General features: G+C 45.9%; 1 protein-coding gene across 1 annotated transcript; it reads left to right on the top strand.

The window, feature by feature from the left end:
• Positions 1–7371: 7371 nt before the first annotated feature.
• Positions 7372–17085, top strand: LOC123998131 (ribosomal RNA small subunit methyltransferase NEP1-like). The gene is made up of 5 exons (XM_046303074.1): positions 7372–7752; positions 10489–10590; positions 10673–10814; positions 15309–15517; positions 16642–17085. The coding sequence occupies exons 1-5, from the start codon at positions 7564–7566 to the stop codon at positions 16753–16755; spliced, it is 756 nt and encodes a 251-aa protein (XP_046159030.1). The 5' UTR covers positions 7372–7563; the 3' UTR covers positions 16756–17085.
• Positions 17086–17397: the final 312 nt, after the last annotated feature.

Below are 17397 nucleotides of genomic sequence, written 5' to 3'. Positions count from 1 at the left end.
GTGAAACTTTGTGAGTTGCCATTTCCACCCTAGTATTCCTATCTCTCCTGTTCAGACTGGTTTGGCACCGAACACCCATCCTTTACAATCCTCAGTCTGGCATAGCAACACAACCCTAATGACCAAACGAACATCCTAAACCATATGGCCAAACAGACTCCATATGCATGTTATCTGGGTCGTCGGTATCATCTTTAGTATTCTCAGTTGTTTTCCTTTTTTATTTGTATTCCACCCTTGTGACCATGCCTTTGTCTTCTGTCAGACCATTGGTTTGACCAATGATTCCACTGTCAGACCATTGGTGTGTGACCATGCCTTTGTCTTCTGTCAGACCATTGGTGTGTGATGATGCCTTTGTCTTCTGTCAGACCATTGGTGTGTGACCATGCCTTTGTCTTCTGTCAGACCATTGGTGTGTGATGATGCCTTTGTCTTCTGTCAGACCATTGGTGTGTGATGATTCCTTCAAAGACACCACGTTGCTCATTTATTTAATGATGATTGCCTTGTTCTTTTCATATAGTTTTTATAAATTCCTCTTATATTTGTGTGTATGTTTACGGTTCCAAACATGCCAACATTAATTACCAGTACATTCTTTTTCTTCTTTAATTTTACTCAAAATAAAACTGCTAATTGCCTAAATGCTGTGTGGTTTTATTGTGCCTGTTTGGCATTTGAAATAATTTAGTGTCTTTATTCCTGGAAGTTATTGTTCAGTATTGTCCTCATTCTCTCACATCAAATACAGTATCTCTCTTTTCCTCCATGTGACGTGTCCTCCACTATGCTATCAGTGACGTGTTCCATTGCCAGATGACCTCTAGAACACCCTTGCTCTCTCTATCAATTCATACCAGACCCTTTGCTGCACTGATAGTGACGCGGGTAGACGGCTGTGTGTGCACTGTTTTTTCATTTGAGAAAATGTTTGTTACCCTGCATCGAGAGGACAATGTGTCCTCTTAATGTTTTGACTTTTTCTGTGTTTCAGAGTTCTGCTGATTTTTATTGGCTCTGTACCGACCTGTTGCTTAGGGACGTTACGGCAGGGTAGCCTAGTGATTAGAGCAAGTTCAAATCCCCAAGCTGACAAGGTACAAATCTGTCGTTCTGCCCCTGAACAGGCAGTTAACCCACTGTTCCTAGGCCGTCATTGAAAATAAGAATTTGTTCTTAACTGACTTGCCTAAATAAAGGTCAAATAAAAACATTTGAGTTAAAACTCAGTCATTTTAGGGTTGTGGATTGAAGAGGATTCCTCCTACACATCAAACACACCCACGTGCAAGTCACAGTCTAAATGAATCCACAGTGCCACCTGATAATGTAGCAGAGAGCGAGGTAGGCTGCCAGGTCAACTCTGTTTATCAGAACGTCGGAGAAAAGAAGATCGAGAGCTGAGATGACAGCTGGCTGATGCAGTGAGAGATAGAGGTCTGGAGGCTACGTGTGAGGGAGAAATCAGAAACGTCAGTGGCTGCAACAAGCTAAACCCAGACAGACAGAACAAGACACAACAGAGTATGGCAGAAATCCCAGCAGAGCCTCAAAAGACCGTCTGCTGGTTTTACCTCATGAAATGTTATGAAGTTTATACTGCTCCTAGGTGATGTCAAATCAATGTGTTGGCCTGCCACAGGCTGAACACTTTCTACTTGTTAGAGCAAGCTCTCAATTCCCTGCATCTCATACTGTACATTGCAAGTTGTATAGAGGAGTGTCTTCCTTTTATTCATGTGGTATTACATGTATATAGAGGACAATATAGGTAATAATAAGATTGTCATGTATCAAGTGAGCCCCAGCCCCTACCCCAGCTGGATAGTCTTCCTGAGCCCCAGCCCCTACCCCAGCTGGATAGTCTTCCTGAGCCCCAGCCCCTAACCCAGCTGGATAGCCTTCCTGAGCCCAAGCCCCTAACCCAGCCCCTACCCCAGCTGGATAGCCTTCCTGAGCCCAAGCCCCTAACCCAGGCCCTACCCCAGCTGGATAGCCTCAATGAGCCCCAGCCCCTACCCCAGCTGGATAGCCTTCCTGAGCCCAAGCCCCAAACCCAGCTGGATAGCTTTCCTGAGCCCAAGCCCCTACCCCAGCTGGATAGCCTTCCTGAGCCCAAGCCCCTACCCCAGCTGGATAGCCTTCCTGAGCCCAAGCCCCTACCCCAGCTGGATAGCCTTCCTGAGCCCCAGCCACTACCCCAGCTGGATAGCCTTCCTGAGCCCCAGCCACTACCCCAGCTGGATAGCCTTCCTGAGCACCAGCCCCTAACCCAGCCACTACCCCAGCTGGATAGCCTTCCTGAGCCCCAGCCCCTACCCCAGCTGGATAGCCTTCCTGAGCCCCAGCCCCTACCCCAGCTGGATAGCCTTCCTGAGCCCCAGCCCCTACCCCAGCTGGATAGCCTTCCTGAGCCCAAGCCCCTACCCCAGCTGGATAACCTTCCTGAGCCCCAGCCCCTACCCCAGCCCGATACCCTTCCTGAGCCCAAGCCCCTACCCCAGCTGGATACCCTTCCTGAGCCCCAGCCCCTACCCCAGCTGGATAGCCTTCCTGAGCCCCAGCCCCTAACCCAGCCCCTACCCCAGCTGGATAGCCTTCCTGAGCCCCAGCCCCTACCCCAGCCCGATACCCTTCCTGAGCCCAAGCCCCTACCCCAGCTGGATACCCTTCCTGAGCCCCAGCCCCAGTCTGAAGAGGAAGTGAAGCCCTGGGTGTGGACACATCACCGTATACTCCTTCTCTTCCTCTTGGCATCCTCCTCCTGCACCTCCATAGTGGGCCTGGCCTACTACTCCCAGCAGCACCTCCCACCAGAGAGCACACCTCCAGCCTCTACTCCATGTACCTCCCCGGCTTGTCACAGAGCTTCTGCCCGTCTCAGTTGACCACTTTACTCAGCCCTGTGACTACTTTCTGTTTCCCTGTGGGTCTGAGGGGGTGTCTCTGTCCAACAGGGGGAGACAGAGGGGCAAGGGTGTCCCCCTACACCCACAGGGTCATGAGCTGGGCAGTACAGGCAGAGAAAGAGGGAGGAAGGAGAGAGAGACCGGCAAAGACATAAGAGAAAAGGTTCCAGCAGACAGAATGCCAGACAGACTGCGCTACTGCTGACAATGAGGGAGATTTTGGGTGAGAATCTAAGAACGTTGCTCTGTTGATTTTGTACTTGTTCTTTGGGACAACGATTTAAATAGAACTGCAGAAACCGTTTCCATAACAGGACTGGACTGGACTGGGGTTCTGGAGCAGTGAAATACCTAATGGGTGTTCTATAGTATATACAGAAATGGTTTATATTCATAAAGCACTTTCACTGGAGCTTTGTGTTCTCCTCTATTAAAAAAATGGTCAGATGAAGCAGATGCTAAACTACAGGACTGCCTTGCTATCACAGACTGGAACATGTTCCGGGATTCTTCCGATGACATTGAGAAGTACACCACATCTGTCACTGGCTTTATCAATAAGTGCATTGAGGATGTCGTCCCCACAGTGACTGTACGTACATACCCCAACCAGAAGCCAAGGATTACAGGCAACATTCACACTGAGCTAAAGGTTAGAGCTGCCGCTTTGAAGGAGCGGGACTCTAACCCGAGGCTTATAAGAAATCCACTATGCCCTCCAACGAACCATCAAACGGGCAAAGCGTCAATACAGGACGTAGATTGAATTGTACTACACCGGCTCTGACGCTTGTTGGATGTGGCCGGGCCTGCAAACTATTACAGACTACAAAGGCAATCACAGCCAAGAGCTGCCCTGTGACACGAGCATACCAGACGAGCTAAATAACTTATATGCTCGCTTCGAGGCAAGTAACATTGAAACATGTATGAGGTCATCAGCTGTTCCGGATGACAGTGTGATTACGCTCTCCACAGCCAATGTGAGTAAGACCTTTAAACAGGTCAACATTCACAAGGCCGCAGGGCCAGACGGATTACCAGGACGTGTACTCTGAGCATGCGCTGACCAACTGGCAAGTGTCTTCACTGACATTTTCAACCTCTCCCTGTCTGAGTCTGTAATACCAACATGTTTCACGCAGACCACCATAGTCCTTGTGCTAAAGAACACTAAGGTAACCTGCCTAAATGACTATTGACCCATCGCACTCCCGTCTGTAGCCGTGAAGTGCTTTTTAAGACTGGTCATCATCCCAGAAACCCTAGACCTACTCCAATTTGCATACCACATCAACAGATTCATAGATGACGCAATCTCTATTACACTCCACACTGCCCTTTCCCACCTGGAGAAAAGGACCGCACATTGACTCTGTACTGGTACCCCATGTATATAGCCTCCACATTGACTCTTTACTGGTACCCCATGTATATAGCCTCCACATTGACTCTGTACTGGTACCCCATGTATATAGCCTCCACATTGACTCTGTACTGGTACCCCATGTATATAGCCTCCACATTGACTCTGTAACGGTACCCCATGTATATAGCCTCCACAATGACTCTGTAACGGTACCCCATGTATATAGCCTCCACATTGACTCTGTACTGGTACCCCATGTATATAGCCTCGACATTGACTCTGTACTGGTACCCCATGTATATAGCCTCGCTATTGTTAATTACTTCTGCCCTTTAATAATTTGTTATTTTTATCGCTTTCTTTTTTTGTTGGTATTTTCTTAAAACTGCATTGCTGGTTAAGGGCTTGTAAGTAAACATTTTACTGTAAGGTTGTATCATGTTGTATTCGGCGCATGTGACAAATTTAATTTAATTTGATTTGTGTGTGTTTTAGAGAACAGAAAGACAGAAGGATGTAGGCTGTGATGAAGAATAGCAACAACAAAATATAAATAGTTAATGTTAATTGTGTTCCATGCCTAATTGTCATGAGGAAGAGAGTTTAGAACACATTTTAGTGAACTGCTACAGAACTAAAGAAATATGGGTTCTGATGAGAAGTATATACACTGCTCAAAAAAATAAAGGGAACACTTAAATAACACAATGTAACTCCAAGTCAATCACACTTCTGTGAAATCAAACGGTCCACTTAGGAAGCAACACTGATTGACAATAAATTTCACATGCTGTTTTGCATTTGGAATAGACAACAGGTGGAAATTATAGGCAATTAGCAAGACACCCCCAATAAACTAGTGGTTCTGCAGGTGGTGACTACAGACCACTTCTCCGTTCCTATGCTTCCTGGCTGATGTTTTGGTCACTTTTGAATGCTGGCGGTGCTTTCACTCTAGTGGTAGCATGAGATGGAGTCTACAACCCACACAAGTGTCTCAGGTAGTGCAGCTCATCCAGGATGGCACATCAATGCGAAGAAGGTTTGCTGTGTCTGTCAGTGTAGTGTCCAGAGCATGGAGGCGCTACCAGGAGACAGGCCAGTACTTCAGGAGACGTGGAGGAGGCCGTAGGAGGGCAACAACCCAGCAGCAGGACCGCTACCTCCGCCTTTGTGCAAGGTGGAACAGGAGGAGCACTGCCAGAGCCCAGCAAAATGACCTCCAGCAGGCCACAAATGTGCATGTGTCTGCTCAAACGTTCAGAAACAGAGGGTGGTATGAGGGCCCGAAGTCCACAGGTGGGGGTTGTGCTTACAGCCCAACACCGTACAGGACGTTTAGCATTTGCCAGAGAACACCAAGATTGGCAAATTCGCCACTGGCACCCTTTCACAGATGAAAGTAGGTTCACACTGAGCACATGTGACAGACGTGACAGTCTGGAGACGCCACGGAGAACATTCTGCTGCCTGCAACATCCTCCAGCATGACCGGTTTGGCGGTGGGTCAGTCATGGTGTGGGGTGGCATTTCTTTGGGGGGCTGCACAGCCCTCCATGTGCTCGCCAGAGGTAGCCTGACTGCCATTAGGTACCGAGATGAGATCCTCAGACCCCTTGTGAGACCATATGTTGGTGCGGTTGGCCCTGGGTTCCTCCTAATGCAAGACAATGCTAGACCTCATGTGGCTGGAGTGTGTCAGCAGTTCCTGCAAGAGGAAGGCATTGATGCTATGGACTGGCCTGCCCATTCCCCAGACCTGAATCCAATTGAGCACATATGGGACATCATGTCTCGCTCCATCCACCAACGTCACGTTGCACCAGACTGTCCAGGAGTTGGCGGATGCTTTAGTCCAGGTCTGGGAGGAGATCCCTCAGGAGACCATCCGCCATCTCATCAGGAGCATGCCCAGGCATTGTAGGGAGGTCATACAGGCACGTGGAGGCCACACACACTACTGAGCCTCATTTTGACTTGTTTTAAGGACATTACATCAAAGTTGGGTCTTCACTTTTCAGGTGTTAGGAAATTGCTCTCAAGGATGAACCAGACTGGTGGAGGTCTACATTTTTTTCTGAGGTCTTGGCTGATTTCTTTTGATTTTCCCATGATGTTAAGCAAAGAGGCACTGCGTTTGAAGTTAGGCCTTGAAATACATCCACAGATACACCTCCATTTGACTCAAATGAAGTAAATTAGCCTATCAGAAGCTTCTAAAGCCATGACATCCTTTTCGAAAAATATTAAACTGTTTAAAGGCACAGTCAACTTAGTGTATGTAAACTTCTGACCCACTGGAATTGTGATACAGTGAATTATAAGTGAAATAATATGTCTGTAAACAATTGTTGGAAAAATGACTTGTCATGCACAAAGTTGATGTTCTAACCGACTTGCCGAAACTATAGTTTGTTAACAAGACATTTGTAGAGTGGTTGAAAAACGAGTTTTAATGACTCCAACCTAAGTGTACGTAAACTTCCGATATTCAACTGTAAATAAATAGGGAAATGGGAATGCAGATGTACAACTGAATGCATTCAACTGAAATGTGTCTTCCGCATTTAACCCAGCCCCTCTGAATCAGTGAGGTTTGGTCATAGATGTGTGGCTGATAATTCTACAAAAGTAAGTTGCATTTTTTTTTATGTTTAGGGAGTTGTATTTCTTATCGAGTAATCAACGTATACATTTAATATGTGTTTGTTAAACAACATGTTTATAATAGCTAGGTTAAAACTGTGGACAGGCAAGCTGTTAGGACTAGTGTTTGGGTGCTATTTAGGTTAGGCTATTTGATTGGAGAAACCTGTAAAACGTTTCCTTCTAATTCCATTGTCATACATTTTATCTCCGGCCTGAGCGCTCCAGAAAAGGCTACATACTCTTTCTACCATATGCTATATCTGCTACATGATTTGTGTTCGATTAATGTTTTCATGGAATGTTGGTGTAGCGCTGCGTCTCTCCAACTGCACCTTTGAGAGGCGGCTGGGAATTGACATGATAAATATGTTGCGTCCCTGCCTTATGACAAAGTGGGCACTGCTTATCACAGGGCGGCATCAGCGCTCACCTAAAAGTCCATATGCAACTGGTTGAGATAAACTGTCATTGATTTTGGGCAGAATTATGTGAGGTTTTATCTGTTGTTGGAGGTACGTCTTTGTCAGTTTCGCTCAGAAAATGCAGTCTTCGTCAATCTGCCGCCATAGACGGCCGCCTGCTGTCTAGTTATTCAAAAGAGCGGTAGAACCTTGGCAAAACTCCTCCATCAGTATGACGCGTTATTCCAGCGACTACCACCCCGAAGCCAACATGGAAGCCCACAGTGGTGACAAGCGTGGTCTTGAGCATTTAGACGAATATGAACCCAAACCAGCAAAACATATGCGTAGCCTGCACGATCGCATGGTGGAAAGGCGACTAGTAGTTATTTTAGAGGGGGCAACGCTGGAAACAGTGAAGGTAAAGACGAGTATTTCGCTATTCACTTTCGCCATCTAACTGCTGTGTTTGCAAACTAACGTTGTTACCGCTAGCTGCGTCTCTGTATACCCGCGTTATTGGATATAAACAATATAGATAGCTTCCTGTTCAACCAGACTTGCCTGTGTGACGACCCTCCCACTCTGTCTGCCGTATTCTGTCTTTGTTCTTGTTTCCTCATTAGGATGCCGGTGGGCGGAGTTGAGAGGGTCGTCAGCTACATGGGAAACACCTGGGCCAGGTGTCTCCCAGGATAAATAGACCTCTTCCACATTTATGGAGGAGACTTTCTCCATGCAGACACCTGTTGTAGATTGTGGTGTGGGTTCTTGGTGGCCTTTTGTTTGTGTGCTTTGGCACCTTTCAACACCCTGCATTATCACATTCATGCATGCAAAACACTCACTTACACTACGGACTACTGATTACACACACCATTGGATATTTTCCTTAGTTGCTTTAGTTAATAAATATATCTTTTGTTACTCCTTATCTCCACGTTGTCTCCCTTTGTTACGGGCTTTGAGCCGGTTCGTGACAAGTGGGGGCTCATCCGGGATCTTTGAACAATTGGTTTGGGAGACCGTGGAGGTATGTGTTTGGTTTGCATATTGTGTTTGAATGTGATCGGCCCAGTATTGGTTGCCTTTGTTGTTTGGTTTGTGTGCTGCGTTGGAGAGAGTATAATGGTTAGTTTCCAGGCCTTGCCTAGCCTGGAAACTTGTTCTACTTTCTGTTGGGAAGTCAGTCTGAGGTGAGTAAATCGGCTGTGTACCTCGGTAGGAGATTTGTGTAGGGTAGTGGACCTTGCTACCCGGAGCTGTAGCCTTTTTCCCCTGATAGGCTTAGCGACGTGTTTCAATTTTGGACATGTTGGGCATGGTTAAATGTTTGTTATTTTTGTGTGGTGTCTGTGGACTGAGCAGTTGTCTCGGGGGCACATCCGTGGCTTGGTGGAATTTTCCAGCATGCTGGGGAGTTCTATTTCCTTGCCAGCGGGCTACAGTGCGTAAATACCCACCGCAAATCTGCACGAAGACTAGGGTTGAGTTATTGTAGGTTTTGGGGAAGCTCTGTATCTCATCTCTCTTCTGTGGTGCTCAGGGTGATTGTCATTTCTCTGGTTGTGGTCTGATGTGCTCAGCAGAGGAGTTGAGCAAGATTATTTACTTATGACTATGGTGTCTCATGTATACAAGTTCATTCGCTTTCCATCAGAGGACCTGTTAGAATTATGTACTTAAGAACAGCTGTTGAAGATCGTTGAATACTACAAGCTTAAATGATTGAAATTAGTGAAATTCTGTTTAGTTGGAAGTGACTATGAATCGTTGGAAGTGACTATGAATCGTTGGAAGTGACTATGAATCGTTGGAAGTGACTATGAATCGTTGGAAGTGACTATGAATCGTTGGAAGTGACTATGAATCGTTGGGAGTTGTAAAAAATTAAGAAGGACCCTGATGTTCTTTTCGTTGGAGTTTGTAGCTGTTGGTCTTTTGTGCCATGTTCCTGAATGTTTACATGACTGACCATTGTTTCGGGTTGTCATGTTCTATCTTTCCTGTCTGTTCCCTCCTGGTCTTGTGTTCTTCTTTCCTCTTAAATATTGCTTCCTATGCACAAAGGTTGCTGAGGTCTGAGGAGGAGGAGGTTGGTTGGGGCAGGTGGAGGTGTGAACACATAACCCCTCACCAATTTGGGACGCAGAGGCCTGTGTCAATTTGGGACGCGGGAGGCCTGTGTCAATTTGGGACGCGGGAGGCCTGTGTCAATTTGGGACGCGGGAGGCCTGTGTCAATTTGGGACGCGGGAGGCCTGTGTCAATTTGGGACGCGGGAGGCCTGTGTCAATTTGGGACGCGGGAGGCTGGTATGTTGTTCCGGGGTCCTTGTTGGTCCCCGGTTTTATGGGGGGAATGTGACGCCCTCCCACTCTGTCTGCCGTATTCTGTCTTTGTTCTTGTTTCCTCATTAGATGCCGGTTTAGGCGGAGTTGAGAGGGTCCAAACCATGGGAAACACCTGGGCCAGGTGTCTCCCAGGATAAATAGACCTCTTCCACATTTATGGAGGAGACTTTCTCCATGCAGACACCTGTTGTAGATTGTGGTGTGGTTCTTGGTGGCCTTTTGTTTGTGTGCTTTGGCACCTTTCAACACCCTGCATTATCACATTCATGCATGCAAAACACTCACTTACACTACGGACTACTGATTACACACACCATTGGATATTTTCCTTAGTTGCTTTAGTTAATAAATATATCTTTTGTTACTCCTTATCTCCACGTTGTCTCCCTTTGTTACGGGCTTTGAGCCGGTTCGTGACACCTGGTAGATGTGTGATATGAATATTGCATTCTGCACGGTAACTGTTTCTGTGACTGAATGAACCAGGATGAAACTATTTGCTATTGGTTAGCTCCTGCCTGCAGGCCCACTGATGCATGTCCTAAAGCAGGGTTTCCCAAACTCGGTCCCGGGGCCCCCCCTGGGTACATGTTTTGTTTTTTGCCCTAGCACTAAACAGCTGATGCAAATACCAACTCATAATCAAGCTTTAATTATTTGAATCAGCTGTGTAGTGCTAGGGAAAAAAAAAAACTGGCCCCCAGGACCAAGTTTGTGAAACCCTGTTCTAAATAGTGGGCATGGAATTTGCACCATAATCAATGAAGGACGTCAATCATGTTGTACTCTTTCTTTCTCTGTCAGGTTGGCAAGACATTTGAACTGCTGAACTGTGACCAACACAAGGGCATGATCATCAAAAGTGGACGGGACCCAGGGAAGATTCGACCTGACATTACACATCAGGTAAGCTGTCATTTTCACATTGACCCAGTCATCTTTCTTCTTCGCTCCTCTAACCCAGCAATATTCTGTCATTGTTCCCCAGTGTTTGTTGATGCTGATGGACAGTCCATTGAACAGGGCAGGTCTCCTACAGGTTTACATCCACACAGAGAGGAACGCCTTGATTGAGATCAACCCACAGACACGCATCCCCCGAACCTTCAACCGCTTCTGTGGCCTCATGGGTAAGCCTGCTACGTTCTGCTGAATTTCTCTTCATACATTCACTCTCCTACCATCCTTCTCTCCAATCAATCATGTATTTATAAAGCCCTTTTTACATCAACTTATGTCACAAAGTGCTGTACAGAAACCCAGCCTAAAACCCCAAACATCAAGCAATGCGGATGTAGAAGCACGGTGGCTAGGAAAAACTCCATAGAAAGGTGGGAACTTAGGAAGAAACCTAGAGAGGAACCAGGCTCTGAGGGGTGGCCAGTCCTCTTCTGGCTGTGCCGGGTGGAGATTATAACAGAACATGGCCAAGATGTTCAAATGTTCATAAATGACCAGCAGGGTCAGATAATAATAATCAGTGGTTGTAGAGGGTGCAACAGGTCAGCGCCTCAGGAGTAAATGTCAGTTGGCTTTTCATTCAGAGTTAGAGACAGCAGGTGCGGTAGAGAGAGAGTCCGAAACAGCAGGTCCGGGACAAGGTAGCACGTCCAGTGAACAGGTCAGGGTTCCATAGGCAGGGTTCCGCAGGCAGAACAGTTGAAACTGGCGCAGCAATGTGACCAGGTGCACTGGGCACAGCAAGGAGTCATCAGGCAAGGTAGTCCTGGGGAGGAGGGGGGTAGAGAGAAAATACACATAAATTCACACAGGACACCGGATAAGACATGAGAAATACTCCAGATATAACAGACTGACCCTAGCTCCATGACACAAAGTATTGCATCATAAGTACTAAAGACTGGGACAGAAGGGGTCGGGAGACACTGGCCCTGTCTGACTACACCCCCGGACAGGGAAACCAGACAGGATATAACCCCACCCACTTTGCCAAAGCACAGCCCCCACAGCACTAGAGGGATATCTTCAACCACCAACCTACTACCCTGAGACAAGGCCGACTATAGCCCACAAAGTCCTCCCCCACGGCACGACCCCGGGGGGGCGCCAACCCGGACAGGAAATCACGTCAGTGACTCAAGTGACGCACCCCTCCTAGGGACGGCATGGAAGAGCACCAGTAAGCCAGTGACTCAGCCCCCATAATAGGGTTAGAGGCAGAGAATCCCAGTGGAGAGAGGGGAACCGGCCAGGCAGAGACGGCAAGAGCGGTTAGTTGCTCCTGTGCCTTTCCGTTCACCTTCACACCCCTGGGCCAGGCTACACTCAATCATAGGACCTGCTGAAGAGATGAGTCTTCAATATAGACTTAAAGGTCGAGACCGAGTCTGCTTCTCTCACATGGATAAATTGAGCTCTATAGGAGAAAGCCCTGCTTCTGGCTGTTTGCTTAGACATTCTAGGGACAGTAAGGAGGCCTGCGTCTTGTGACTGTAGTGTATGTGTAGGTATGTCTTTAGCACTAATTTAAGTTTATTTAGTGCTTTATCCAGGTAGCTGGAAAGTAGAGCATCGCAGTAGTCTAATCTAGTAGTGGCAAAAGCTTGGATTAATTTTTCTGCATGATTTTTGGACAGAAATGTTCTGATTTTTGCAATGTTACGAAGATGGAAAGAGCTGTCCTTGAAATATTCTTGAGAGATCAGGGTCCAGAGTAACACAGAGGTCCTTCCGTTTCATTTGAGATGACTGTAAAACCATCAAGATTGTCAGATCCAACAGAAGATGTCTTTGATTCTTGGGACCTAGAACTAGCATCTCTGTTTTGTCTGCGTTTAAAAGTAAAACATTTGCCACCATCCACTTCCTTATGCCTGAAACACAGGCTTCCAATTTTGGGGCTTCACCAGGTTTCATTGAAATGTACAGCTCTGTATTTTCTGCATAGCAGTGATATATTTGTAAGTCGCTCTGGATAAGAGCGTCTGCTAAATGACTTAAATGTAAATGTAAATATATTATGTTTCCGAATGACATCACCAAGAGGTAAAATGTATAGCGAAAACAATAGTGGTCCTAAAACGGGATCTTGAGGAACACCAAAATGTACAGTTGATTTGTCAGAAGACAAACCATCCACTGAAACAAACTGATATCTTTTCTGGGTCAAGGTTTGGCTTTTTCAAGAGAAGCTTTATTTCTTCCACTTTTAGTGAGTTTGGTACACATCCGGTGGATAGGGAACCGTTTATTATATTCAACATAGGAGGGCCAAGCACAGGAAGCGGCTCTTTCAGTAGTTTAGTTGGAATACGGTCCAGTATGCAGCTTGAAGGTTTAGAGGCCATGACTATTTTAATCAATGTGTCATGAGATATAGTATTAAAAAACTTGAGTGTCTCCCTTGATCCTCGGCCCTGACAGTGTTGTGCAGACTCAGGACAACTGAGCTTTGGAGTAATATGCAGATTTAAAGAGGAGTCGAATGATCATGATCTTTCGTCAAAGAAGGTAATGAATTTATCACTGCTGTGGAAATGAAAGCCATCCTCCCTTGGGGAATGCTTCTTTTTAGTTAGCTTTGCGACAGTATCAAAAATGGTTTGTTCTTATTCTCAATTAAGTTGGAAAAATAGGATGATCGAGCAGCAGTGAGGGCTCTTTGATACTGTCTTTCCAAGCTAGTTGGACGATTTCCAGTTTGGTGGAGCGCCATTTCCGTTCCAATTTTCTGGAAGCTTGCTTCAGGGCTCTGGTATTTTCTGTATACCAGGGAGCTAGTTTCTTATGACAATGTTTTTTGTTTTTAGGGGTGCGACTGCATCCAGGGTATTACACAAGGTTACATTTTGTTCCTCAGGTGGTTGACCGATTTTTGGACTCCGACGTCCTTGGGTAGGTGGAGTCTGGAAGGGCATCTAGGAATCTTTGGGTTGTCCGAGAATTTATAGCACGGCTTTGATGATCCTTTTTTGGGGTCTGAGCAGATTATTTGTTGCGATTGCAAACGTAATAAAATGGTGGTCCAATAGTCCAGGATTATGAGGAAAAATACTAAGATCCACAATATTTATTCTTTGGGAAAAAAACTAGGTCCAGAATATGACTATGGCAGTGAGTAGGTCCTGAGACATGTTGGACAAAACTCACTGAGTCGATGATGGTTCCGAAAGCCTTTTGGAGTGGGTCTGTGGACTTTTCCATGTGAATATTAAAGTCACCAAAAATGTGAATATTATCTGCCATGACTACAATGTCCGATAGGAATTCAGGGAACTCGGTGAGGAACGCTGTGTACTGCCCAGGAGGCCTGTAAACAGTAGCTATAAAAAGTGATTGAGTAGGCTGCATAGATTTCATGACTAGATGATACGTCTTTTTTCCCCCTGTAAATTGAAATTTTCTATCGTAAATGTTAGCAACACCTCCGCCTATGTGGGGGATATGGTCACTAGTGTAACCAGGAGGAGATTCATCAGGCTTAAGCCATGTTTCAGTCAGGCCAATCACACCAAGATTATGATCAATGATTAGTACGTTGACTATAACTGCCTTGGAAGTGAGGGATCTAACATTAAGTTGCCCTATTTTGAAAATTGAGATCACTCTTTCAATAATGACAGGAATGGAGGAGGTCTTTATTCCAGTGAGATTGCTAAGGCGAAAACACCGCCATGTTTAGTTTTGCCCAACCTAGATGGAGGTACAGAGACTGTCTCAATGGGGATAGCTGAGCTGACTGTGCTAGTGGCAGGCTCCACTAAGCTGGCAGGTTGGCTAACAGCCTGCTGCCTGGCCTGCACCCCATCTCATTGTGGAGCTAGAGGAGTTAGAGCCCTGTCTATGTTCTAAGATGAGATGAGTTCACCCCTCCAGCTAGGATGGGGTCTGTCACGCCTTAGCAGGCCAGGCTTGGTTGTTGAGTCCCAGAAAGAGGGCAAATTATCAACAAATTATATATTTTGGGACGGGCAGAAAACAGTTTTCAACCAGCGATTAGGTTGAGGCTCTGCTGTAGAGCTCATCACTCCCCCTAACTGGGAGGGGGCCAGAGACTCTGCTGTAGAGCTCATCACTCCCCCTAACTGGGAGGGGGCCAGAGACAATTACTCGATGCCGACACCTCTTTCTAGCAGATTTACACGCTGAAGCTATGTTGAGCTTGGTGACCGCAAACGGTTTCATCCTAACATCGTTGGTGCCGACGTGGATAACAATAACCCTATACTCTCTACACTCGCCAGTTTTAGCCTTAGCCAGTAGCATCTTCAGATTAGCCATAACGTCGGTAGCCCTGCCCCCTGGTAAACAGTGTGTGATCACTAGATGATTCTTTTTAAATCTAATACTACAGGTAACGGCGTCGCCAATTGTGGTCCTTCTGTAGCTCAGTTGGTAGAGCATGGCGCTTGTAACGCCAGGGTAGTGGGTTCGATTCCCGGGACCACCCATACGTAGAATGTATGCACACATGACTGTAAGTCGCTTTGGATAAAAGTGTCTGCTAAATGGCATTTATTATTATTATTATATATTACTAGGGTGTTCAATTTGTCAGAGCTAATGGTGGGAGAATGTAAACAAGTCTACAAATTGTGACCAGAAATTACTGTATATCTCCCTCTCTCTTGTTTCATCCCACTTGTATTTCTGTTTCCTCCTAGTCCAGCTCCTGCACAAGCTGAGTGTGAGGGCGGCTGATGGCCCCCAGCGCCTGCTGAAGCTCATCAAGAACCCTGTGTCAGACCACCTGCCCCCTGGCTGCCCCCGTATTTGTACCTCGTTCTCCTCTGGGGAGGCAGTGGGCGCCCGCACCGTGGTACCAGAGGAGGGGCCCGCCACTGTGGTGGTCGGAGCATTTGCACACGGAGCGGTGAGTTTAGCTTAAGGCTCTAGGGTTATGGCCCGTGTGCACAGATCCAGGATCAGCTTCACTTACCCTCCCTCATTACTACTTCAGTGTTAAGGGGCGTCTTCATCCTACTTCTCTGGGGCAGAATCTGATTTAGGTACAGTTGACGTAGGTGGTTTGTGTTAGCAATATAGATGTTGGGGGTTGATTTTATTTATTTAGTCTACCAATTTTTTTAAAAAAGGAGCTGGAATTTGGTAAATGATTATGCATTGGTTTGAGCTCTGCTTGTCCTTTCCTGTCTTGGGTGAATGTGGACTACACAGAGAAGACTGTTTCCATCAGTAACTACCCTCTCTCTGCTTGTCCTCTCCTGTCTTAGGTGAATGTGGATGATAGAGGAATTTTAAATTCCCTTATGTTTTATTGCCAAAACCAATTTAATTCGCACTCATTTCTAATTCATGATAAGTTGTAAGTTTATCATTTGCATGAATTAGTAAGAGACCAGTCTTAAAAAACAAGTTCAGCATTTATTCTTGATGAGTACTCAATGCTCACACACATTACCACAGGTTATAAACTGAAAATGACGTCAGCGTTTTCCAAACGTTCCGTTTCACAAAGAGGGCCCCTCTAATTCTCAAGCCTCCGCGTTATCAGCACGAAGTCAAAATGACGTCAGCGTTTTCCAAACGTTCCGTTTCACAAAGAGGGCCCCTCTAATTCTCAAGCCTCCGCGTTATCAGCACGAAGTCAAGGCCAGTCAGCATAAATCAACATTCCCGACCATTTTGGAGATGGCCCGTTCCCACCACCTGGAGATTTGTACAACTGAATGAACTTAAAGAACAGACCTTCATTGTTACTTAACTTCCTGACTACATTATATACAATTGTGAAAGGGAGCAAGAGGGACAGTACATTATAGCATTTGGACTAGTCAGTTTCTGATTGGAATGTATACATAATTAGTCATTTCAAACATATTTTCCTCTATCAGTGGACTACACAGAGAAACTGTTTCCATCACTAACTACCCTCTCTCTGCTTGTCCTCTCCTGTCTTAGGTGAATGTGGACTACACAGAGAAGACTGTTTCCATCAGTAACTACCCTCTATCTGCTTGTCCTCTCCTGTCTTAGGTGAATGTGGACTACACAGAGAAGACTGTTTCCATCAGTAACTACCCTCTCTCTGCTGCCCTCACCTGTGCCAAGATGTGCTCTGCCTTTGAGGAGGTCTGGGGTGTGTTGTGATGAAGTTGACAGCACACTGCTGCTCCAGCTAAAACTGTCAACATGGACTAGAAATGGATCGGACAGTCAAGGAACATTGTACAGAAACGATCCACTTCACCAATTACCTCCTGTGGATTCGTATGATTCTATGGGTGTATGTATTGTGTGTAAAATATGGTATCTTACATTTCTCAACTTAGGCCAAGTTTCAATATGAAATACTGTTTTGAATACACCATCTGTAAGGACTTTGCACCAAATATGGTCTTCCTGCTTGTTTTTGTATACATGTACCAGTGCATCATTGTTCCCATGGTTATACAGTGGAAATAAATGGTATAGTTTGTCCTCATGTTTCCATTGTTCCTTGTCAAGGAGACTGTAGGAGAGTAGGGAACAAAACAATCTCACTCATGATGGGGAGAAGTCATGTTTTCATGTAGTACTGGTCGAATAATCACTCAATATACATGTAATTTGGGAGTAACAATGTAATAAAAACCAATACAATAATATGATTGACAAAATATAACATTGTAATTTAACATCTACTGGCATATTACTCTTTTAGTCCATACTCTCGGTCTATTTCCACAAGGAAGCACGTCTTTTGGCAAACCTAGGTCGATGTGTCCGTGGCTTTGTATTGGCGGTTACAAC

This window comes from Oncorhynchus gorbuscha, linkage group LG15, assembly GCF_021184085.1.
Source record: "Oncorhynchus gorbuscha isolate QuinsamMale2020 ecotype Even-year linkage group LG15, OgorEven_v1.0, whole genome shotgun sequence".
In the NCBI taxonomy this organism is placed as follows: domain Eukaryota; kingdom Metazoa; phylum Chordata; class Actinopteri; order Salmoniformes; family Salmonidae; genus Oncorhynchus; species Oncorhynchus gorbuscha.
This window is presented reverse-complemented; position numbering and strand designations above follow the sequence as displayed.